Source organism: Uloborus diversus, chromosome 1 (genome assembly GCF_026930045.1).
Source record: "Uloborus diversus isolate 005 chromosome 1, Udiv.v.3.1, whole genome shotgun sequence".
In the NCBI taxonomy this organism is placed as follows: Eukaryota; Metazoa; Arthropoda; class Arachnida; order Araneae; family Uloboridae; genus Uloborus; species Uloborus diversus.
In genome coordinates this window covers 156,230,917-156,257,317 of record NC_072731.1, presented here as the reverse complement: position 1 = coordinate 156,257,317, position 26,401 = coordinate 156,230,917, and the positions used below count along the sequence as shown (strand labels likewise).

Sequence of the window (26,401 nt, the reverse complement as noted above, 5' to 3'; positions counted from 1 at the left end):
TTAAAATCTTTTCTCTTATTAGCCACCCTATTTCCGTTTCTACTAAAATCCCGATAGTTAGTACCCTTTCGAAATCTGCTCCTTAAACCATGCCCCCCATTCCAACTTAGTTTTTTGATTCTGAAGCCTCTAAAACCAAACCACTAACCATTTTGACCCCTGTAGAGCTCAGATGTAGGCCATCCCTAGCAATCCAATCTCGTTTACATCTACTCCACACATTAATAAACCTGATACTATGCTTAATGCAAATTTCCTTGAGTACCAGGTTCATACACCTAGCCCGTTGGTTTAACCAACTCCTATGCACTCCATACCTGGGAAGCAAACCAACCACTCGGATATTTGCCGAACAGTTGGTTGCTTTGTCCAACAGGGAATCCCATTCCTTTGTAAACTCATCATTGTTACTATGGCCTACATCGTTAGTTCCCACCCACAAAGTAAGTACATCCTCTTTATTAAATACCCCCTTCTTTTCAGCAACCCTATTTACATCTCTCACCCGAGCCCCTGGCAAACAACATCTAGCCACCTTACGTCTAACTCTGCCTATTGAGTTTCCCACCTCACGCACCATTGAATCTCCCAAAATTATACCCTTTGTTTCCCAGTCAGTCGCCTCAGCAATAACTTTCCTCTTTACCCCTGGTATTTTCCCACTATCTAACACACAGCTAATTCCCACATCCTTTTTACTAACTTCCTCCTTTAATTCTGGAATATTCCCACTACCTAACACATAGCTAATGCCAACCTCCTTTTTGCTAACTTCCCCCTTTCCCTCTGGAGTGTTTACCCCATCTACACGCCTACAGCCTAATGCTAACTCACCCTCCAAAGTAAGCATCCTAACTCTGATTTCTGAGAGTTCAACACAATTTGTGCAAATGAAATCCTTCTTAGACTCATCCTTCCCCTTAAACAAGCAGAACATCTGACATAGGTCACAAGAAATCCACTTGTCCCCTTTACCACTTTTAACCTCTTTCATTATGCATATAACTCCCATTCTAGCTCAAAATGGTACACTTAAAAAGTCAATACAAAAATACAAAATTGGAGAAATAATGCTAATTATTAGAATTAGAAAGCATTGGAAGTAAAAGATACAAATATTACTAAATCCTAAGACAAGCAGTAAATTAAAATAAACAAGTTACACCCTAAACAGAGCAGTCAGGCTTAACAAGAAATCAGCACAATTTAGGCTTAGCTACACAGAATAGAAAAACACTTTAAGAAAGCAAGTAAATCAAAAATAAGACTTAAAAGCACAAGAATACTTAATTATATGATAAAATACAATAAAAATACTGAAACTAAAGTAGTAAAATAAACAATTACAGTAAAAAATCACTTATCTCAGGAGCAGCAAAAACACTCCCCAGCAACTGTAGCGCCCTCTAGCGGCATCTTTGTGGTTAACAGGGCACGTACCAGTCTCATAGGCCACTCAAAAGTTTATCCCGACGCCTCTATTTCATTTTTAGTCTGATTGTAGGGATTTTCCCTATAGCTTATTGTTTTAAGACTTTGAACACCTCCCTTGCTTATCAGTATCTTTTGGCAAATGTATCTTGTTTAAATATCATTTCATTCTTTAGGAGTGGTCTTTGAGACTTCACCTTCCGTTCAGTGTTACAATTTTCAGCACAGCTCTTATAACATTAGGACAGCAGAGATGGAATCATTTTTCTTACCCCTACTATGCAAAGGAGATTTAAAATATTCTGGATGAAGTCGAGAGTCGTTTGATATGTTTGCAAAAGTTGCACAATGAATGTTTTAAGGTCATTAAAGGAATGAGGGTCGAAATATTTCTGCAAAGACGATGCTAATATACTAATAGTTAAGGTGCTCTCAAAATTTTCCTATTATTTGGTACAATCAATTTTCTGGTATTAAAATGTTCTGTATATACATTAAATAACTAAAGTATAATTATTAATAAAATCTATTTATTTTTATTATGTAGTAAATTATTTACTTGCTGCGTATGATTTTTCTCCAAAAATCTTAAGGCTCTAGTAGGTATATTTCAGTTAAAAATTCAAAAACATTTTTTCCTGTACTAATAAAAGTTCAAACAACATCTAAAGGAAATTACAGGAATTTATATCTAAATTACATGATTTAAAAAAAAAAAAAGAAAATAGAGTGGTCTCTGCGACCTCACGTCCCCTGTTATGTCCTACTTTTTCACCTCCCCTGTTACGGGTTAAGTACTGTTATGTGCAGTATAATTTAATATTCTGCATTTAACATAAACAAACATCTCAATATAGTCCTTTGTCTAATGTGTGCAAATCTTACATAACTGGAATCATTATTGAATTCACTTATCAAATTATTTTTAAAAACCTCTTTGTGACTAAAAAGTTGAAATCTAGACTGAATGTTTTTCGAAATTTTTTTTTTTTGTATATGATGTCGTATTAGTAAAAATAGAACATGCCATACATAGTGTGATTCTTTTATTATATTTTAGGCTATTCATTCTTCGTAAAACAAGTAAAAAACAGCTCATCCTAATACGTTTTCTGCCTTCGAGACACAAATGAAATATGATATCTGCCATACAACTGGGCCGTGCAATTTCTAATATAAAATATCGACTAGGAATTTTTTTTACGTAATACTGGGTTTAACCCCACCCCCACCCCCAAAGAAGAGATTTTTCCAACTCCCTTCCTCCTCTGGACCCTTACATAATTAATGAATGGCCTATAACAGCTTCATGGACCCTTTACAAGTGTTTTATGCCTTCCTAGGAAGACATGCCCCTCAAATTGGAAACTACTAGTCGAATATGTATAATATGCAATGCAAAATTCATAAAGTGGAATTCTATAGCATGTATTAAACTGTTGTTTCTCGAGTTTCAAAAATTTTACATTTTGGTGCTAATGAAATACTTAACTTTTTGTCATTTAGTGGAAAGCTTGTGCAAGAAAAGCATTCAGAGTTTTGCTTATGGCAGTGGTCCTCATGTGTTGGCGATTGCTGAAGGTGGAGAACTTTATAGTTGGGGTCACAATGGATATTGTCAACTTGGGAATGGTGGAACGAATCAAGGTCTTAGTCCTTGCCTTATCAATACAAATCTGATTGGGAGAAAAGTCATTGAAGTTGCTTGTGGGAGCCATCATTCAATGGCTTTGACTTCTGAGGGTGAAGTATGTATTTCGGGTTCGTTTTATTAATTATGATTTTTAAAAAGATTTATCGGAGCTGTATTTTTATATATTTTGGAGGTATTTCAATTGTTTTCTTAACTGAGCAATCTAAGAAAAAGCCTTTTGTGTGCTTTTTTATTTCATATTTTAACTGATGAAATATGAAATTTTACTAGTATATAGTTTTTGCAAGCTCAACCAAGATATTGTATTGTCAAGTTGAAATGTGTTTTTCAATAGCTATGTTTTAGTTTGCATAGGGGATTTAATTTATTATCTTCCTGCTGAAAATTCGGGAGATGCAATTAAGCAGCAAAATGTCTTGGGAGTACTTTTTGCTACTGTTAATTCACATAAACTTGCCCCTGAAGTTTTTTAACATTTAAAAAATATATAGATTAATTTTGTTTTTATTTTTAAAATGTTAGAATGTTGATTTATGTTCCTAAATATTTTCTGATATTCATGTGCATAAACATTTGCCTAAGTAAATACCTGTTATAAATGAAACTTTTTATTAGGTATATTCTTGGGGTCAAAATAACTGTGGTCAAGTTGGTCTTGGGACTACAACAAATCAGCCTACTCCTCGAAAAGTCACTGCTGGAATTGGTAATACGTTTTGCATTTATTTTTATTGCCATATTTTTTAGCCTTTGATTTTTACTGTGTAACCCACATCATGATATTTTTGCCTCAAGCAATGTTTTTCATCACATAAGCATAGCTAGATAATATAGACACAGGCGTGCGTGCCATGCACGGGTACATTTGATGCTCTGCATATACATTTTCTGTAGATATGTGCGTTGGCTGAACATTGTTAATAATATCCATATTAAGCACTGATTATCTTCAAAATTTGAAGATAAATTAATGAAAAATTTTCATTATTACTTTCACGAATACATGATTGAAAGCAAAAGGCATTTTCTTACTAAGAATTTTATCTACTCATTGCATGTTGATTTTCATTCCTGCTGATAGTTTTGAGCTATGTGTGCAGATACTTTATAGTTTTATTTTACTACTCACATAAGCTACTGTAAGGAACTATCTGTGAAATTATGAGAAAAAAATGTCTAAGGAAATCTTTAAAGGTTTTACAATGTGCCAATTTTTTATAAAATGTATTTGTATTTTTACTCAATATGCTTTGCTTTGTGTACTGTTGAGAAAAAGTTAGAAATGTCGATAAGAGATGCTAAAAGATTGCTTCATAATTAACGCAAATTGTTAATTTTATGCAAATCATGCAATATTGAATTGCATATTGAAAAGAGAACAATATTGTGTGGGTTTTTTAAAGAAAGAACCAAAGATTCTTCTAGGGCAAAAAGAAAAAGAAAAAAAATAACACCTGCAGGACTTTTGTCTGATACTTTTATAGAAGGTGATTCCTCTTCCAAGCAGTAACTGCAACATCCCACTTCCTCTTCTCCACACTCCACTTTTGCCATCAGAATATTTTCTATGTCTCTATTAAGCATTCTTTCACACTTTTTTAAAATTGTAGTAGAAATATATATGCAAAAAATTGTTTTTTTCTAAAAACAAATTACCTCTCTTGAACCATATAGGGAAGACTAGGGATACTTGATCCCTGGGGATATATATATATATATATATATATATATATATATATATATATATATATATATATATATATATATATACACATACATACATATATATATATATATATATATACACATACATATATATATATATATATATATATATATATATATATATATATACTCACATGATCCCTCTGCCAAAAAAGTACCAAATCATTAAGTAGAGCTTTGAACCCTGACAACAATGTTAAATTTGTACTTGTACATAAAACTGGCAACACTTTGTTTTTTTCAGCCATTTTGTTTTAACTCAAGAAATGATTGTCTGAATGTGTCAAGGGAAATTTTTCTTATGGAAAGCATTCTGAAGTTTACATTATTTGTTATATGCAAGTTAATAAAAATAGTGAAGTGTGATTTTAAAGTATATACAGTCATTAATAATTAAGACATACAACCCGTATCCAAAGGTGGGGTGTGTTGACCGGATTGGTATAGTGTCAGACTCTTAACTCAGGGGTGCCCACATGAAAGGGGTCATGGTACAGACTGCGCCAATAGAATTTCTAAGGGAGGGGGGGGGGGGAGAAAATTGAGAGATATTTTTTTTGGGGAGCGGGTGCTTTTGTTCATGGGGGAGGACCCCTGCTTACCCAAAGGGTCCCCGGTCCAATGCCAGCCGCTCAAAGCTCTTCCATGTTTGTTAATGGTGACTGGGGCAAGTTAAATATGTCGCAATCAAAGTCCTTCAAAGAACTAATACCTCTGGAAGTGCTACACCAGAAATTACTCATCTTCTGACCTGGATCAGAAAACAGCTGTCTTCAGGTCCCCATCCAACAGTTTAGAACAAAAATGGTAGGTACGGGGAATCCTAGAGTGTGATGTATTCAACAGTACCAGTATTTTCTTGGCAGACATTTCCAGTTCAGAGGAGATGCGGTTAGGGACAGGCAGTCATAGAAATTAATATTATCGACTGTTAAATAATCTGTTATGCAAATTGTTCTGAATGATGTTTTAATTTTCATACTACAAATAGAAAGAAATTCACGAAAACATTTTAGCAATTATTTTTCTTTTCGTAATTGCATATGTAAAGCCTAATAAATACAAATTAAATTTCATTCATTGGATATTTAAAGAGAAATGGGTTTCTAAACTCCTTGGACCTGGGCTCAGTTAGCCCCAGCTCCAGATCTATTTACCTGCAGCACGGGGTGGCTCATTATACTAAAGGGGCTCCCGACTTTCAGTGGCGTAGAACTCCAGTAGGCAGTTAGGGGCTCTGCTAATTTTTTGCCAGGGGGGCCCAAAATGTATAGATCAGAGCCTGGTTGGCCCAATCCTTGATCAGGGCCAGACAAAGGTGTCACCATCTCAACATGGAAGGGGAGGACTGGCCCAGGAGAGTCCCAATGCAAAGTCGTTGTGACCTCCCAAAATTTTCCTTATTCGACAAATTTTTTTGGCGGATTCAGCAAAATTAGGAGTTCTATTAGGCAAAGTTATCCTCATTCAGCGACAATATTTGTGGCATTCCATTCGGCAAATAATTGAAGACTTTTTTTCCTCCCAAAGATTTAAGTTCAGTGTCCTCCTGGGCAGGGCCATAATTTGGACAATTTGGGGACTGGTCTTTTAGCCCCCCCCCCCCCCTCCCTTCATCATTTGGAAGCAATGTAATTCTAAAATGATAGCAGTATTAACTCAACACCAATAATTTTTCTTTTTTAATGGACTTGGAAGAAGATGTATACACTTTCAAACTCATTGACAAATGCCCTCCCCCTTCCCCCCCCCCCCCCCCCCCCCCCCTCCGGTGGATAAGTCCATTGTGCCAGAAGTGCCTGTTTTTTTATTTGAGAGTTGGCACAAAAGTATTTTGAGCCAAATTCTTAAAAAATATTATAGTGTTAAAGCTATTTTGATAATTTACAAAACAATTCAGAATAATGTTTCAAAGGATGATATTTCGCTACATTAGGAATATTTTGTGATTTCATTATCATATTGACAGATAATGAAGATATATTAAAAATGAATTTAATTAGAACCTTCCATTGCTTTGTTTTCTTTGCTAGTTGATATTTTAATTTTTAGGAACTTGTTACTGAATGCTCCAAAAAAATGGTAAAAACTCCAACAAAAATGCTCTTTTTTATTATCATTATGATTCTTAGGTCAAAAGGTTCTTCTTTTGTGCCCCTTTTTTCTGATTTGGGTACCCGAGTGGTGTAAGTAACAACAAGAAATTTTTTTCCCCATCTTTCTGTGATTGAGAGCAGACGTCGGAAGGAGAAGCAAAACAAAACAACTGAGGCTAGCCTCATCTCCCGAGCGTTCTCATGTCAACGATTCTAATTTCCCATTGGCTTACAGGGACAGGAAGAAAGGCGTGGTTTAATGCTTACCATACGTTCGTTATCCCAGTGAGTATTAATGAACTTCCGGTATTTTTGGCAGAGACTACCGTAGTTACCGTACGTACGGTGAGTGCATAAGTTGCTAGTGTCTGTTACGATGTGCTCGTGCGATGACGTCACGATTAACGTATGCTATTTACGTATGGGCAGAGACTAGACCTCTAAGACATCTAATAATATTTTCACCAGCAGTGCATAAATGAAGTAAAACATGCTTACATGGTGGTTGGCAATTTGTTCAAGTTTTATTATTATTGCTTTCCCTCCACCACACTCTCAGCAGCAAAAGTCAGTTTGTCTAATTATTATTTAACTTTAACTATTTAAAAATACATAAGTACTGCATTAAGCGATTGCACTAAAAAAAAATTGTTTAGTAAATCGCAGTTACGATATTATAAAAAGGGTCATCCACATCCATATGACATAGGAGTTGTAAAGTGAAGTGAAGAGTGTTAGGTGACATTTTGTGACAAAGAGGGTCAGATATGATGAAAAAAATGCGGCATCATTTAAGGACAGCCCATTAGTACTCCTTCAAAATCTCATTTTACTTCTTCAAAACTCCTCCAAAACTCCTTCATTTCTGAAATTGAGTACAAATCCTGTAACTCTACTGATGAATAATGTTCTGATCCAGTGGCGCAGCCAGAAAATTTTTCTGGGAGGAGTTTTCAAAACAGAAAATTGTTGCTTTCTTTTCCATTCATTTACAATGCGTAATTATTCAATATCAAAGAATTTTTACAGATTAGTAATTATTCATTCTAAGTAACTTCTTAAAAACAATTAATAATTTGTATTGATGTCACTATGAAACGAAGAAATTGGAAAAAAGCACAGAATATTAATTATTAGTTTTACTTTAATCTTATATTCATTTTTTTGTTTTTCACGAGATCATTTAAAAGTTCCTCCTCAAATACATTCATGTATTTTTGAATGTCAAATGCTAGCTAATAACGGTTTCGATGAGAATTGGTTAAGAGCCTCAGAAAATCAGGTGCGATAGGCTTCCTCTCTGTGGATGTCCCTAAAAAGCATTTATTTGTGCAGAGATGAAAGTGCTGAGGTACCATGATACCATGTAGAGCTTTATTGACACCATTATAGCTATTTTATACCAGTGGGGACGTGGGGTGCTCATCATAATATACAACTTTTATATTTAAGAATTGAAAAGTAATTTCTGACTGCTTCCCGATTATTAAAAGCAGTAAAATATTTTGTTGAAACCTATTCCGCTTGGAAAAGCACAAATGCTCTGCTTTTTCCCTTGATCTTAATGGAGGAAATGAATGTGCTTGTGTTCTGGGAGGGGTTTTAACCCCAAAACCCCTCCCGTGGCTGCGCCACTGTTCTGATCAGACAAATGAAGTTGAACAAGTTGAAATTGATTATTTTTGTTTGAATTTAAAAAAAAAAAGATTTTGCTATAGTTAGATTTACAACAAAAAAGAGAGTTGCCTATTACGTAAATTAAATAGAATGCAAAGTTGGATTTCCAGAGTTGTAAATAAGTTTTTTATAAAACAAAAAAGTAATATGCTTAATTAATCCATTTTTTCTGAAAAATTGACAAAAGTGTAGTAGATGATAATGAATGTGCTTAGATGCCACATCCAGTTAGGTTGAGCAGAACTTCAAAAACTACAACAACTATAATGTTTGCATTTGATTTTTCAGGTTTTGAAAGTATATGCTAGGCATTCTTTTCTTTCTCATAAGTGTACAGATACTTACAGGGTTCGTACGAGTCATGGAAGTCCTGGAAAGTCATGGAAAAAAATTAAGCGAATTTCAGACCTGGAAAAGTCATGGAAAATTGAAATTTTTTTTGAAAGTCATGGAAATTTATTTCAAGTCATGGAAAAATGTCTTGGACAAAGAGAAAGTAACGGTAATTTAAAAAGCATTAAAGAAATCTTGAATGATTTAACACTATATATAGTGCATAAAAGCTATTAAAAGTGAAAAATTGAACGATCACAAAATCATATCTGAATTTTGAAATCTCATTGCATCCACTTCTGTCGCAGTCGCTTGCCTTTTTTTGCGATGTGATTTTTCTGCTTGGACATCACTGATTTTGAATAAACTGTTATTTTCAACACTTCTTATGTTTCATATTCTGTAGTAGCGAACTTGCATGTTCTTGGTTTTGCCACGCCCACTCAATAAAGGCAATTCAATTGCATCCAAGTTCAATTCCATCACTCGTAAGAACTTTATTATTAAATTTATCAGAGTTTATCTTAATTTATTGAAGATTTTAGAAAATAAAGATCTTTAGTCAGACGATAGAATACAGAAAAAGAGGAATTCTAATACTCTAAAAGAGTAGTGCCCAACATACGGCCCGCAAAACTAATCCATGCGACCCACTGCTACGCTCAATGTCAGGAATCTAACATGTTCTGGAATTTCTGAATCTATTAATTTATATACACTAGAAAATGTGCAGATAAGTAAACAAAACAAGTATACTTTTAAATCAGAAGATTGAAAAAACCATTCAGTAATGAATCAAAAAAGATCTGGTTTAGAAACTTAAAAGAACTAAACAATGTGGCTTTACTTGAAAGAACCAAAATACTGTCAAGTTACGTGGATGATTAAATGCTCTGTTGACACTAAAAGGTAACTTTTGAAGCAAATTTATTGAAACTTCTGAAAAAATTTATTGATGACTCACTCATTCAACCTTTGTCCCATTCAATATCATTCTGCCTGTTCATTAAAAAAAAAGTTACATATTTAAGCATCATATTTTTTTCACTGCATTTTCACGTTACTTAAATTTATATAATGAACACAAATAAGAATAGTAAAGTAAGAAAAAAAATAACGTCAAAAAAGCACAAATTGCAAGTAACAGCATCTTTTGTCGGATGTCTTTTCATCCATAAACTCATTATTTTTTGCATTGAAAAAGGCATTCCCTGTAACGGCGAAACACTTGTCTGCTGTTATTGGCAATTTGTGCTTTTTTGACATTGTTTTTTCTTACTTTACTGTTCAGCACAAAAGTATTTATTTGTCTTACAAATAAGAATAGTTTAGTTTTTTTAGTGTACACTTGTATTTTTTCCATTACGAGCAAGTGCTTCAATGAGGCTGTGGTATTCATATAGACGTTTTGTTAATGCTCATTTCCAAAAACTAGTAAGTTTGAGATTAAATAGTGCTATTTTCTTCATGTAACAGGGTCATGAAAATTTTCATTGGAGTCATGAAAAAGTCTTGGAAAAGTCATGGAATTTTGTCATTCAAATAGAGTATGAACCCTGTACTTACGTTTTTCTTATTTTTTTAAAAAAAATTAATTCAACTGAAAAACTCTTAATTTTATTATTGCAAGACAAGAAGGGAAAAGGTTGATTTTTATAGTCATCATCGCAGTGCCGTATTTAAGTATGGGTTCACTGGGCTATAGCCCAGAGTGACATGATGGAGGGGCGGCACTTTTTGCCACATCAAAAATATAAGTAAAAATCGTGTTTTCTTTCTCCTTCATAAGGCCATAGGAGCAGCCACGTTATTTCTTCTTATAATAAAATGAAATCCTTATTTATTTACTTATTTAGTAATGGGACACAGAGATGAACATGGACAAAGTTTTAAAAACTGGAAATGGCCAAAAAAATACAAAGATCTAACTGCACCAGATTCTTTCATGTGATAATTTACTGTTGTATCTTATTAAGTTAATAACACAAAATATAAGTCTATTCTGTAGAAAACAAAGAAGAAACTCCTTCCAACGTGATAGATGTGAATGGTTGAAAGCAAAACACATTGAGACTCTCTAACATCGATGTTTTAACAGACACATTGACGTTTAGTAAACATAGACATAGATGTTATCCCAGAAAGTGTAATTGCTGCATCTGTTGGACTATAACAGATTGTTTTATTATTATTATTATTTAGTTAATTTTATTTTAAATTGCAAATTGTTGATAAGGCTTCAAAACTTTTTTTTTCATTTAAATCTTTTAATATGTTTTCAAATTCTTTTAAGTTATTTTTGAAACAAATATGCTAAGATAATTCATTTCAAAAACTGCTTTAAATTACAAAAAATAGTTCTTAATCTGTTGGGAAAATATTGTTTTATTATAATGTAAGAATATGTTTTTAAAAGTGAAAGATGAGATTTGCTAACGGTAACTACCAATTTTTACAAATTGGTTGGTTGAACAAACAAACAATTTTATATTTACATTCTAACTGCATATATAATTGCCTGTTTCATATTTCAAATCAATTTTAAATAGAAATAACTAACTGTACAACAGTATATTATTATTATTATTACGTTAGATTTTGCAGTATCTAAAATTTTAGAAAGGTCTGTTATTGTTAAAGTTTGACATTCTTATGAATAATGTTAGGAAATAAAAATGAGTTTATAAATTAATTTAAAGTCATTAATTAAATAAAGTAAATGAAGCATAATGAACAGCTTCATGACAATAATTATTACTTAGAATTGGCAGTTATAATTTTATTAATTTAAAGTTGATTATTGATGCATTTAAAATTTGATTTTACCCTGATTTCATTGAAAAAATTGATTTAAATATTAAAAAAAGCCGATTTAAATTTTAAAAAATCTGCTTTAAAAAAAATGTGATTTTTTTTTTCCAACTCTGTAATTCAACACCCCTTAGAGAGCGGGCAGTTTCAAAAGCCCCAAGCAAGCGTTCCCAAACAAACCTCTGCATCACCATAATTTTTTAATTAGTTATTGTTACTTTAGCTTCATTATGGTACTTTTAAAATAATTATTATTAGTTTTATTTCTAAAATATATTGTTCACAACTGTATTGGAGAATAAGTAACTGATCAAAAACATCCAAGTTCATTAAAGTGGTGTACATTTTTCTACAAATTTCCTAGTTGAATTTAAACAATGTTATTTCTGTGTTCACATCATTATCATCTAAGAAAGAAAATTAGAAATTACTGTTTTTTTTAGAAACGTTATCTAGAAAACTAAAATCCGTAGGTAAACTGCTGATCTAATGAAAAATCTGCATGTTTTTTCAGTGGGATCAAGTATCCCACATGAAGGATCAAGTATCTCTTGATGTGGGGATACATGATCCCTTCATAAAAATATTGCAAAAAAATATTTTACCAAAACTACCTGCTTAGTTTTAACTGAAAAAAATACTTTCAGATGGAAAAAACAATTACGATTGTTCACGCATTTTTTTTTTTAAACTGATAATTTGCACCAGTGAAAAAAAAAATGAAAACTAAAGTGGAGATCAAGTATCCCCAGTCTCCCCTATATTAAGTCGAACTGTGTTTTGTTGGAATAAAGAGGGAAAACATTAGGATGAATAGCTTGAAATGTTTGTGTCTGAGTTACAGGTTATGTTTTTGTTTTTCATTTTAAATCCTTTTTTTAGGATCTAGAAGGTGCATTTCTATTGCTTGTGGACAAACTTCTTCCATGGCAGTTTTGGATAATGGAGAAGTAAAAAAAATATATTTATTTAATGTTGCTTATTAATCATTGTTTAGGATTCTGCTCTGAGTATTTTAAAACACAATACTAAATGTATACAAAAAAAAAAAAAAAAAAAAAAAAAAAAAAAGATGAAAAATCAAATATGTCATTGTTTTAGAGAGTAGTACTTGTAAGGGAGATAATAATTGGCTTTAAAACAGAAGTTTATGATCATCTACTTTTAGAAATAAGTGTCTTGATAAATGGGCTTGCTTACTTTAACTGAAAGACTTCATGTGTGTTTGACTTATTTAGTCAAATAGTGTACAAGATTTGTCGGTTGCTTTGTTGTATCAGAACAAAAGTACCAAAATAAGATTAACTAAGCTCAGATTAACCACAGTTAGTCCACAATCACTTTCAAAGAAAGTGCATTAAAGGAGAATTTTTTAAACCCAGAGTCGGGTGTTATGGCTTACAGCAAAAATGATTATAGAAAAAAAAATTGGAAATGACTTAGATTAGTTAAAAAGGAGCATTTATAATTCATGTAATATTGTCCAACACATGCACAGTTGTTGAACAGATTGAATACCATTTATTGAGTTCACCTGTAAATACTGAAGATGACAAAGATGGAGTAAAAATTATAATTATTTTAGGAATAAAATTATATTGAACATAAAATGAAATTAAGCATTCTTGGATTTAGATCATTTGAGTTAAAAAGCCTAAATCAACCCAGTTTTGCATATTTTGCTTGGTATTGTGTGCTTCCTCATAACCTGATTTTTATTCTTAATCTCATGCTATAATTATGCTTAAAAATGAATCAATTCTGAAAAAGCATTTACTTAATGTTGAGACAAGAGGAATTATAATGTCTAAAGTTTTAGTTTTTCAAGGTATTAGAACAATATACCTGATTACTGAAGCACTTTTAAAATATGAACAAGCTAACACTTTAACTTTCACAAATCTAGTTCAGACCATTGTTTCTAGTTACATCATAAAGCATCTACTGTTAGACAGCTGGTTCAGACATTCTCTGTAGATGTTAGGTGCATGTATAAAGAAACACAGGTGCCCCATACTAGGAGGTACTGGTGTATTAGGTGGCTTTAGCTGTAATGAATCTTCAGAGCAAAAAAAAAAAAAAAAATTGTAACTGTTTTTGTAAATATATAAAACAAATAGATTTTTCTTTTTTTGCTGTCTGAAATTTGTGCTACTTTAAAATTTATTTAGCTTAACCCATTTAAACACGAGTTTCTTTAAGCAAGTAAAATAATTTAGTTATTTTAAAATTTTAAATTTAATTTGATCAAAATAATTTTCTGCAGTTTTTATTTAGAAATTTTTGAAGTTCAAACAGTTTGCTCTTTCCTCTATGAATTCAAAACCTGTTTTCAAGTTTGTTAAAATATTGCTTTAGGTGTATGGTTGGGGTTATAATGGAAATGGACAGCTTGGAATAGGAAATAATGCAAATCAAGCAAATCCATATCGTGTGTCCAATCTTCAAGGAACTGTTATTCAAAAAGTGAGTACTTCTTTTTAGTTGAAATTTATTTTTAAGTTAAGATGATGAACTAAAAAATGCTGATGTGAAATGCTTTTTGAGTGATAGTGCAAATTGAATTTCTTAAAATGGTAATCTGAGATAATTTACTTTCAAGTTGCAATTTAACTCAAATCAGCAATAAAAATGAGTAGATGTGAAATTATTAAATGCGAAGAATATAAATTCATAGTAAAGTAAGAAAAACAACGTTAAAAAAAGCACAAATTTGCCAGTTACAGCAGACACGTGTTTTGGCGTTACAGGGAACGCCTTTTTCAATGCAAAAAGTAATGAGCTTATGGATGAAAAGACATCCGACAAAAGCTCCGTTGTTTTTCTTACTTTACTGTTCAGCACAAAGGTATTTATTTATCTTAATATAAATAAATCCATGTTTCATATGAATCATTGAAATCCATTGCACAAGAAAATGTGTACCAAAAAGTGCAAAATTCATATTCTTGCTAAATAAGAAATTTAGTTTTAGTGTTAACTGAAACCAGATTAAAATTGAAAATATTTTTATGAAAATGTAATAAAGTCTTTGAAAATTTATGTTTTTCATGAAAAGCATTATAGATGATTAAATTGGAATTTGAATTATAAATAATATATGCTATGAGCTACGTATGAAATTAATTAAATAATTTAAAACTTGAAGCAATTTCCTCTATTGTAAATTCATAAATTACAAATAGCAGGCCCGTGTCCAGGATTTCTTTAAAAAAGGGGGTTTTGGTTTCAATTTTTGTTCATTCTTATCTACATTGCCAGGAAACAAAAATGTGTCACATTATTCATCTTTGTTTGATGATAACAATGAGAGATGTGTTTGGGGGGGGGGGGGGTTCAAATTTCTTGAAGATTTGGCTTTAAGTACTTTTTTTTAATGTAATTTCACAAACAATATGGCATATTTTGGAGTGTCAAGTCCACACATCTCTGCAGCTGAACAATAAATGGCATAAGTATTTGCGAGAAATGGAACTATGCAGTTTTACAAATACAAATCAATACAAATGTGACGACCAGCAACAGACTCTGGGCCCAGCTAGGCTGGTCCTAGTCAATTAATTAGTCCCCAATGAAGATCAATGGCCCTCTTAAAGCTATCCACTCCCTTGCTCATTACCGCCTCTTCCGGTAAGCTATTCCAAGTGCCCACAACCCTGCTAAAGTAGTAGTTTTTCCTGATTTCCAAGTTAGCCTGAGATTTAAATAGCTTAAAACAATGACCCCTTGTTCTGCTTTTCCCGCAAAAATTTAATCCATTTACATCTTTCATTTTGATAAATTTAAATAACTGAATCATGTCCCCTCTGACTCTCCTTTGCTCCAGGCTGTACATGTTAAGCCTATTAAGTCTGGTATCATAATCTAAATCTGAGAGTCCCCTTACTAATTTAGTTACCCTTCTTTGAACCCTTTCCAATACAAAAATATCTTTCTTCAGATAAGGCGACCAAAACTGAACAGCATACTCCAAATGAGGTCTTACTAAACTCCTATATAAAGGCAGAAGAACTTTCTTAGATTTGTTTGAAATAGATCTATTGATGAACCCAAGCATTTTGTTGGCTTTGTTACTAGCAATACTGCACTGTTGACTAAACTTGAAGTCCTGATTTATAAAGACACCCAGATCCATAACATTTTCTGCCTGATTTATGACTGAACCCTGTAAACGATATCTCATACGCTTATTTCCATGACCTAAGTGTAGCACTTGACATTTCCCTACATTAACTGCCATACCCCATTTATCTGCCCACTTAGTAATATGATCTAAATCCTCTTGCAGCTGTTTTACTTGTTCTTCATTTTCGACAATCCCCATAACTTTTACATCGTCAGCAAAACAATTCATGCTTCCAGAAATATTTTCATTGATGTCATTCATAAATATAATAAACAAAAGAGGCCCTAAAACTGATCCATGAGGAACCCCACTTAAAACATCACTCCAATTAGAATGATTTCCTCTCACAACTACTCTTTGCTTCCTACCAGTAAGCCAATTTCTAACCCAAAGTAAAGTTTTTCCTCCTATTCCAATGTCAGCTAACTTGCTGAGAAGAGCAACATGCGGTACCTTGTCAAAAGCTTTTTGAAAATCAATATAAACAACATCCACACATTTTTTGTTATCTAAAGCTGAGGTAACCTTGTCGTAGAAATGCAATAAATTAGTAGTACAGGATTTACCTTTCCTGAAACCATACTGCAAACTAGTCAACAGACTATTATTCTCTAAGAACATCATGATCTTAATTTTGATCAAAGTTTCGAAAATCTTACAAATCACCGAAGTCAAACTTACAGGTCTATAATTCCCAGCAACACCTTTAGACCCCTTCTTGAAGAGTGGCGTTATGTTAGCCAGCTTCCAGTCCTTTGGCACCATCCCCGAGTTATAAGAAGCATTGAAAATATTCAAAATAACATCCACTAATTCCTCTGCACATTCAACTAAAATTTTTGGATAAATATTATCTGGTCCCGGAGCTTTAGTTGCTTTAATCTTTTTCAAATGAAATAAAACCTCCTCCCTGGAAAATACCAAATCCTCAAGCTGTATATAGCTTGTGTCTTGTTAGTGTCAACTGTTGAGATACAGTTATCGTTAAACACACTGGAAAAAAAGTTATTTAGAACATTTGCAATATCCCTATCGTTTTGGATTAAATTTCCATACTCATCAACCAAAGGCCCAATTTGACTGTTTCGAGCTTTCCCAGAATTAGCGTAAGCAAAAAACCTCTTAGGGTTCCCATCAATGTCATCTGCCAGCCTTTGCTCCAATTCCCTTTTCTGAATCCGTACCAAATACTTAAAATTTCGCCTTGCCTTACCATACTGGAGCCTCTCCGCACTCTGACCAGTTTCTTTAAACTTACGAAAAGTGGCTTGCTTATAATTAAGAGCTTCTTTAGTCTCCCTGGAGAACCACATGGGCCAAATTTTGGTACTAACACCTTTTCTCCTAAATGGAACATAGTCCCCAACGGTTTTAGCAAGTTTATCCTTAAATTCCGTCCACTGCTGATCTACGTCGCTATTTTCCAACCCTGACAAAAAAACCTCTTTCAAGCTCTGCCTAAGTGCAACAAAATCAGTGTTTCTGAAATTGGGCACAAACCTAAAATTATCATCTTTGCACACTTCAAATTTAACCCGGAACCTAATGCTGTTATGATCACTATCTCCAATATGCTTCCCTACAGTCAACCCCTGAACAAAACTACCTATGTCACAAAAAACTAGATCCAAAATCGCCTCCTCTCGAGTTCCCTGAGTTACAACTTGAAGTAACTTCTACTTTTGTTAGAAAGCATTGTTTTTTGCTTGAATAAAAGATAAGTCTGCTCATGTGTTTTTGCTTTTTCCCAGATTTTCGTTAATTCGGATTTTTTTTGGTCCAAGCTAGGCTTGATAAACGAGGTAGTGCTGTACATGTAAGGACCATTATGAACCCCATTTCTCAGAAAGTAAATTCTGGCTACGCTAGTAACCTCAGTATTTATTCATTTTAGATTCAAACTTAATTGTGTTTACTGTGCAGTTTATTGCAACAAGTACTGTTTTCTGGTTTTATCTTCTGAGATAATGCTTGGCAAACTAAATAGGAAGGGGTTTGTTGCAAATGCAAATTACAATACCAAACACAATCACTATGCATCTTCATAGAGACAACACTTGTCTCTTTTGGTGAAATGCCACTTTATGCAATGCAATTTTAAATGCAGTGAATGCTTTAGATTGATTGCCTATTCAATGGATCCTCCATCACTTTTTTTTCCAAAAGATGATTTTAGTCAAAAAGAAAGGACATTTCTAAATTGCCGGGAGACTTTAAAGGGGATGTGTTTTTTAAAAAAATGCTGTGCACAAACTTCTACATTCAAGTTAGTTTTAAGTCAAATGTGCACTTTTTATTTTTATTTGGTTTTATATTATTTTTTCCCAATGGGAGGGGTTTAACTTCTAAAACCCTTCCCCTTTGGACACGGCCCTGACAAATAGCAATATTTTTTGCTACAAAAATGTAAATATAATTGCAAAATTGTAATATCTCTAGCTATAAAAATGGCAAGTTGATTTAAAAATATGATTTATTCAACTACAAAGTTTAATACTGACTCAGACCTGAAATTTTTTTATGCTACTAGGGTACTCCGAAAATTGGTATTTGATTTTCAACTCCTGAATATGTTTCTACTACATGTGATTTGCTGTCAGGAAATAGTGTAAAATATGCAGTAAAAAATGAAGATTAAAAAAATTTCAAAATTTCCTTTCCTTTTATTTACAGATAGTTTGTGGCTATGCTCATACAATGGCTTTGTCCGATGAAGGTATATTGTATGCATGGGGTGCTAATTCCTATGGTCAACTTGGCACAGGTAACAAAGCAAATCAAGTATTGCCTGTTAAAATTGCTTTTGAGATAGGAAGGTAATTTTTATTACATTTTTTTATTACTTATAATTTCCTGAATTTTTTCTAAACTTTTACCTAGAATAATGACTGGTATTGTTTTCCAGAGTTGTTGAAATTGCTGCTTCACACTACAACCACATATCTGCTGCTTTAACACAGACATCAAAAGTTTATATGTGGGGCCAATGTCGTGGACAAGCTGTAACATCACCAGCTGAAACACCTTTTCATTCCTTACATGATGTCTTCACATGTTTTGCATCTCCTGCTGTGACTTGGAGACCTATGGATTTAGGTATGAGAGTTTGACTGTTATTTTTGATTTAAAAAAAACTTGTTTATTAGTCATGATGATTTTATAATAGATTTTTTTTTAATGTCAAATGAAAATAAAATTGTTCTGACTATGATTAATAGCATCTTCTGGTATCAATACTCGAGGCACTATTCTTCAACGAACAGTACAGATTCTTGCATATGCCGATGATATCGACATAATTGGAAGGTCCAAAAGAGCTGTCACGCGGATGCTTTCATTGCTATTGAGGCTGCTTCTAAAGAAATGGGCCTTAGCATTAATGCTGACAAAACCAAATAATGGAAATAAACCATAAATCATTTGATTCTACCCCATTCTTTGTTAATGGCTACTCATTTGAATCCGTTGAGGAGTTAAGCGAGCCAATTAAAAAGTAAACTTCTTCGTCAAAGTACAAAAATAAACATATACAAGACCCTTTTAAGACCAGTCCTAACTTATGGAAGTGAGTGTTGGGCTTTAACTAAAGCAGAAGAGAAATTGATGGTTTTTGAAAGGAAAATTTTAAGAATTTTTGGTGCTGTCCAGGAAAACAACAGATGGTGCACTCTCTATAATTTTGAGATACATAAAAAATTCTATAAACAGCCAGATATTATCCACTTTATTAAAGCCAATCACATCAGATGGCTGGGGCATCTCTTTAGACTAGGTAGTAGGGACCCAACCCATAAAGTCACCTTCACAATTCCAGATGGTGCGCGCAAGAGGTGCCGCCTACCAACCAGATGGCTCGACTGTGCCGAAAAAGACTTAAAAACTGTTGGCCTCAGTGGATGGAAGAAATCTGTTTCTGATAGGGCGGGATGGAGGAAACTGATTGAGATGGTCTTGGCCTGCCCTAGGCTGTAGTGCCGGAAAAAAAAAGATGATGATGATGATTAATAGCAAGTATCTTTAGAATTGAGTGTTTGAAAAAAATCAAAAATAATCTTTTGATTTAAAAATGTTGTCTGAAGTAGCAAAGTGTTTTCAAAATTTCTGCATTTGTAAAAGACAGATATCACACACAAAAACTGAAAATAATTTATAATGTCTTGACCTTTTAAGACTTTTAAGAAGGTTGAAATTTCTAGATCTGCTTGGTTCAAAAGACATTCCTTCAACACAGCAAATAAATGTTTGCTAAAAGCATCTCAAGCGCAATGAAGGGGAGCATTCATCATCATCACTGGTGATGAAAAGTAGGCCTTTTGTAGCAGTATAATGTTTCAAAAATGATGTTCAGGTCTAATGAGACTACATCAAAGAGTTTTTCATTAGTAGTACATTGTTTACACAACTTAAAAATGTGGTATAATTATATTGAGCTGCTCATTTAGTATGAAGTTGGACTTACATTGGTCTTCAAGAGGTTAAAATTAAGTACAATTGGCTCTCTGTTTAATGACGCTCTATTTAACGACTTTCTTTATTTAAAGACGACTTTTAACGGTCCCAAATGTTCTACTGTAGTTTTAGAAGCATTCAATTTACGGACGCATTCTACTTAAGGATGAATTTTTGTGGTTCCTTGAAAGTCATTAAACAGAGAGCCAACTGTAGATTATTAAATAAAATGCTGAGTTCATATCATATTTGATTCTGCCCAAAGAAATAAGTATTAACTAGCTAAAATGTATTATTTTAAAAGATGAACTGCCTGGAGGAAATGTTTTTTAAAATATGGTTTCTTTTTCTTATGTATGAAAGATTTAATGTGTAAAATAGTTTGAGATTAATGTTTTGCTGAAGTTTCTTGCTTATTTATTTAAAATTTGTATTTTGCAGATGTTGTCTTAACTAATAGAGTGGCTGATAGTTTAAGACAAGCTTTTGATGAAGAAGTAAGACTTTTTCTTGTTTATAAAATTTCTTATGTGTAATAATAAGCTCAATGTGTAATAATAAGCTCTAATAAATAAGCTCAAGTTGTTAATCTGTCTGTTTTCTGGATATTTAGGAAACAAGTGATTTGAAATTTAACGTTGATGGAAAACTAATATTTGTCCATAAATCTATCTTAAAAATTAGGTGAGTTGTAAGTTTTCCCTCATTTGTATTTTTTGTTTATTAAAATTTTTTATGAACTTGCATTTACTAATGTAAAAATTTTATTTTGTTTTTGCCTCTTTGCATGAAGTAAAGGAAGTGTACAGTTAAATCGGCTTACAATGAACTTCACATAGCCCCAAATTTTGCTCATCGTAATAAAAAGTTTTTTGTAATTGAATTTAAACCATGTAATGGCAACTGAAACAGGACTGAAAATTTATTCTGCTGAAAAAAATATTTTGTTGCATTAGTGTTTTCTGTAATGAGATTTTAGTGTATTAGTATAATAGTAGTGTTAGTATAATAATCCCAAAAAGAACTTCTTGTTCAGATTTCAACTTTTAAGCATAAATTGGCATTGTAAATCAATCTTGGATTTTTTGTATGTGGGTTGTCTTTACATACATATAGTTATGGACATCTGAAAAACCCATTTTGACTGTTCCTGAGCCTCTTAACAAAGTTTTCTCTCGAGCTCTGTTTGTACATATGAGGCCGTGAGAAGCAAAGGGATGTAAGTGGACATTTTCACATTTCGAGTAAAACGCTTTTAAAGATAACAAACTTGGTAGGCTTTCATTGATTTTTTTTTCCAAATCATATTGTATAGCAGCAACAACCAAGGCTACTAGTACCATCTCTTGCCCCCAGACAGAGGAAAGGTTCACTTACCTTGTGTACTGGTTATCTCCAAATTTTAAATTTTGCCACTTGAATCCCTTTGCTTCTCACTGCCTCGTATGTATTGTGCAACTCCAAAGCAGGTAGCCATAGAATGTTGAAATATTTTTATTCAAGGCCTGCATTTTGTCAAGCTGTGCGCTAAGATTGCATTCTTCTATTCGACCAGACTTTTGTAACTAATTGTGTCTGTGTATATCTTGCTTAGCTCAAAAATGGTTAGTCATAGAACATTGAAATTTTCCATTTATTAGTTAGTCTGTAGCCTTGAACCTTCTGATTTGATTGCAATGAATAATCCAAATGTTCCATAAATCTTTCCCTTAGAAAAGAGTGCCTCAAAACTACACTTAAATCTTTGAAGTGAAATTAAAGAGAGATTTTCAGTTAAAAAAAATTAGTCCACATATTTGTTTGAATGTCTAATAAGCAGTGTTTTGAGTTTGAAAATACTCATGTGCATAGGTATTTTATTGTGTTTGATCTAGAAATTTCGAAATAAGTAATATTTTTTAGTGTCAACATTGAAAAGTCTGTAGTTATTTCCTTAGCTTTTACAGAAAGAAAGATAAATTTTTCTCTTAGCATAAAATTTAATTCATAAAAGAAACAAATACGTTTTTTGAGTTAAATTTTCTTTCCGCTTTATGTATTGTATTAAACAATTCCTTTTGTTTTTGTGGAAGGGGGCAATATTTTAGATCCCTAAAAGAAATAATATTGGAAATACATGTATATGAATGCCTTCAATTTGTTTACACTTTATATCTAATTTTTGACAATTTTTCCAAAAAAGTCTTTACAGCTTAATTTGGTTCTACTTTTCCCCCTAGATGTGAGCATTTTAGATCTATGTTTCAGTCGCACTGGGGAGAAGATGAAAAAGAGTAAGTTTATTTTGCTATCTTTGATTGTTGCACACTTCAGAACTTACGACATATGTGAAGGTTGTAGTTTCAAATAAACAAACTGCATAGATCCTCCTCGTAAAAAAAATTCTGCACAAGTGGATTATAATTTGGCGTCCCTTCTCCCCTAGAAACCCATAGTTAGTGGGATCTGTATTTATGTTGTAAAAAAAAATGTCTGGAATGTGATCTCTAATTGTTTCTACTCATGAGCATGTAGAAAAAAACATCCATTGAAATCCAAGAAACTCAGAAAACCTAAGCCTTTCTGTAGAAAGCTTAGGTTCATTCAAAAAAAAAAAAAAAAAAAAATTCAAAAAAAAAAGGAAAAAGCATTGAATTTTTTTTTTTACATTAATTAGCATGTTTTGCAAATAATTCAACAAAATAGTTCCATATTCTGACTGAAAAATATTCTGTACAGTTTTATATTTTTAAAACTAAAATCTGAATTTGAAAAATTGGTTTTCTTATTTACGAGATAGTTTAGAACAAAACAAAAAGGAAGAAGTTCCCCTTTTCCTTAATTCTTACTGAACTTTTCAAGTTATACTCTCTTTGTTTTTAACATCAATCCTAGATTGCCATCTTACTGATAGTGATTGACTAAAAGTTGCCAAAATTTCATACTTATTTCAAATGAAAATAGATATCATTTTGTTTAATATAAAATTCAAAAACTCAATAAAGTGATTCATTTAAAAACCAGTTGTTTTATTATTAAGAGTGAATTAACTATATTAAAATACTTATCAAAAATTACAAGAAACCTTGTATCGTAGACGCAAAATACTAAAAGCAGTTACTGAATGACCCTTCCTATCCGATGCTTCATTAAAAGCTAAACCCTTCCGTTCTGAAAACAGAACATTGTTACTGAAACTTGAAGGTGAAGAAAATGATTCCTTTTTTGCTTTCATTTATTTTTATTTATTTATTTATTTTTTTTTTTTAATTGGCTAGTTTAGCCCTACTCTACTTGAGAGCCCAAGTGGCTGTTTATGTTGTATACCGCTAGGACCAGCCCTGTTGCTGCATATATTTACTGATGGAGCCCAGTAACAAAATTTATTCTTACTGAAGTTCTTAGTTTGTAACTACCATGTACATTTTTGTTCAAAACATCACACTTTATGTAGAGAGTTGTTTCATTGGACCAATGGTTACGTTGAACCAGTCTTGATTATTGTCAGTTACCAGTCTTGAATGTTATTTTGTGTTTTTTATTTCATTTTATTTTCAACAGTTGACCCTAATAGCCTGTGAATCCTGTAATGAAATCACGATCCAATCATTCATTATTATAGTTGAAACAAGTAGTTGGAAAACTACATTTTTTTTTTGTATGGAACTACAACTATTTTGTTCAAATGTAGTTAACTACAACTACTGTTTTTGAAAATGTAGCAACTACAAACTACTTTTGAAATGAAGTTGCTACTTCGCTACTGTTCAAGAAGTAAGTGAATGAAGAGTGAATGTCCCACAAAAAATGAAAATCGATTTTTCAAGTCGCATACCTTTTTATGTATTTCCTCTTATGTCAGAACAACTGTGAAAAAAAAGTTTCATAGAATTTGAACTATGACAATCCATGCCGACTGGTGTCTGAAAAGTGTAAACCAGCACTTGTATGCAAAGTCAAATAAAAAAAAAAAACCTTTTTTAGAAACTCGAAATTTCTGTTGATAAAATATTGTTCCTATACCCCACATGTACTACAAACGCATTTATTCAAACTCAAAAACATTTAGGTATCCCACACACACACTTAGCATACATTTTTCTTCAAAAAATTGATTTTTTTTCTATTTATCTTTTAAAACATTACTTATAAAATTAAATAAAATATCAAGTTCAAAAACTATTAGCGAACACATTTTCAGATCAACATTTGCAAATGAATAATTAATTAAAAATATAATGTATTTAAAATTAAAATTTTACTTAACCTTGAAAAAAATCCATATCTTTGGGTACTATGTGGGAGACTTATTAATATAACGTCGGTGTACCATGGAAGATGCTTCTTTGAAGGTCAACTACAAAAAAAAGTCATTGTTATTTTCATGTAAATGACAAATTCCTTCCACCCACACTTAGCTCCATCAAACTGAAAAACACAGATGCGGCGGCGAGTCGCTCATGTCGCTATTTTTTGTTAGTGCGGGCCCTTGTTTCGCTGACTTTGGTCCTTGACATCAAAATTGTAATCGCACACAGCAAAAGGTAATTTTTATGTAACGAACCTATTATCTTATTTTTTTTAACTATAAATTCTCATATAAGGATTTGCTATCGTAATAAAGAAAAATTTTTTAAAATTAATTATTGGTAGTGTTCCTATGAAAGCCGGTGTTTCCTTGTAAGGCCAATCAAAAATTTGCTTATTAAGATAAGGGTTATTCAACTTTTTAACCTAGACTGAATAGATAGTTCTGTTGAAATATTTCATTACAAATATATCTTGAAATTTATTTTGTGGAATGATTATTTCTGTAGAAATGGTTTTAAAAATAAGTCGATAATAGTATGGATGATTAAATTTTATACTCATAATTTCAGATTTCAAGAATGTCAGAATCAAAACCTAGGAAAAGTGGAAGTACATGGGTTGAAGATAGTTTAAGATGTACCATGAAATCAGTACAAAACTTAATACAAATGCTGCAGCGTTAAAATTCAATATTCCAAGACACTGTTAGAAACCATTTATTAAGTAGTGAATGTAATTTTTTAAATATAAAAAAAAAAGCTTGTCATAGATGGTAATTGTTAGTTTAGACTTCTTAGGAACATTTTGGCCTTTCAAAGAACAGACCCATAATAGGTCATTTTGAATTATTTTTTTTATTAATAATTTCATTCTAATATGCATTGGAAACTTATTTGTTATCGATATAATACTCATGAGAGTAATTTTTAAATAATTTTCATTAATATGTTATTAGTTATACAATGCTGTTCAAGAAATATTTGTTGAGTTTTTAAAAGTAGATTATAATATGTTAAACACTTAATATTTTGCTGAAATGAAAGAGCTGTTTTTTAGTTTTAGTAAAAGTAGATATTTTGATTACTACAACTAACTGTAGTTTTAAGTTGAACGACTGATTTAAAATATTGGCCTTGTATGGAGCCCTGTTCCTTGCGAGGCTGTTTGAAGAGCTCAACAAAACTAAAGTTTATTAAGTAGTGATTATATCTAAGATAAAAAAAAATAATTTATATAATACACATTAAAACAAAGTGTTAATTCATTATTTATTTATTTCATTATGCAGGGTTTGTATGAGTCAAGGAAATTCTGAAAAGTCATGGAAAAAAATAAGCAAACTTCAGACCTGGAAAAGTCATGGAAAATTGAAAATTTCATTCAAAGTCATGGAAATTTATTTAAAGTCATGAAAAATTGTTCTGGGCAAAGGGAAAGCAACAGTAGCTAAAACAGCATTAGAAATCTTGAGTGATATAATCGTATTGCACATGAAAACCCATTAAAAGTGGGAAAATTGAACGATCCTAAAAAACAAATCTGAATTTTGAAATCTCATTGGTATCCACTTCAGCAGCAACCGCTCGTCTTTTTTTTTTTGCAATATAAACTTACTGCTTGGACATCACTCAATTTGAATTTACCATTATTTTCAGCACTTCTTATATTTTATTTTCTGTATTAGCGAACACGTTCTTAATTTTGCCATGCCCACTCAAAAACCTCAATTCAATTGCATCCGAGCTCATTTCCATCACTCATAAGAATGTTATTAAATTTATGGGAGTTTGTCTAAATTTCCTGAAGGTT

The 26,401-nt window shown here is 32.2% G+C and overlaps 1 protein-coding gene across 1 annotated transcript in view; it reads left to right on the top strand.

Moving 5' to 3' along the window:
- LOC129222377 (RCC1 and BTB domain-containing protein 1-like) overlaps nt 1-26,401 on the top strand; it is a 47,445-nt gene that overhangs the window by 10,923 nt on the left and 10,121 nt on the right. Inside the window, exons 3-11 of the mRNA XM_054856880.1 lie at nt 2,938-3,179; nt 3,701-3,791; nt 12,610-12,677; nt 14,086-14,193; nt 18,527-18,669; nt 18,759-18,949; nt 20,744-20,799; nt 20,916-20,986; nt 22,522-22,575. Coding sequence (XP_054712855.1) covers nt 2,938-3,179; nt 3,701-3,791; nt 12,610-12,677; nt 14,086-14,193; nt 18,527-18,669; nt 18,759-18,949; nt 20,744-20,799; nt 20,916-20,986; nt 22,522-22,575 — 1,024 coding nt within the window. The remainder of the gene's footprint in view (nt 1-2,937; nt 3,180-3,700; nt 3,792-12,609; nt 12,678-14,085; nt 14,194-18,526; nt 18,670-18,758; nt 18,950-20,743; nt 20,800-20,915; nt 20,987-22,521; nt 22,576-26,401) is intronic.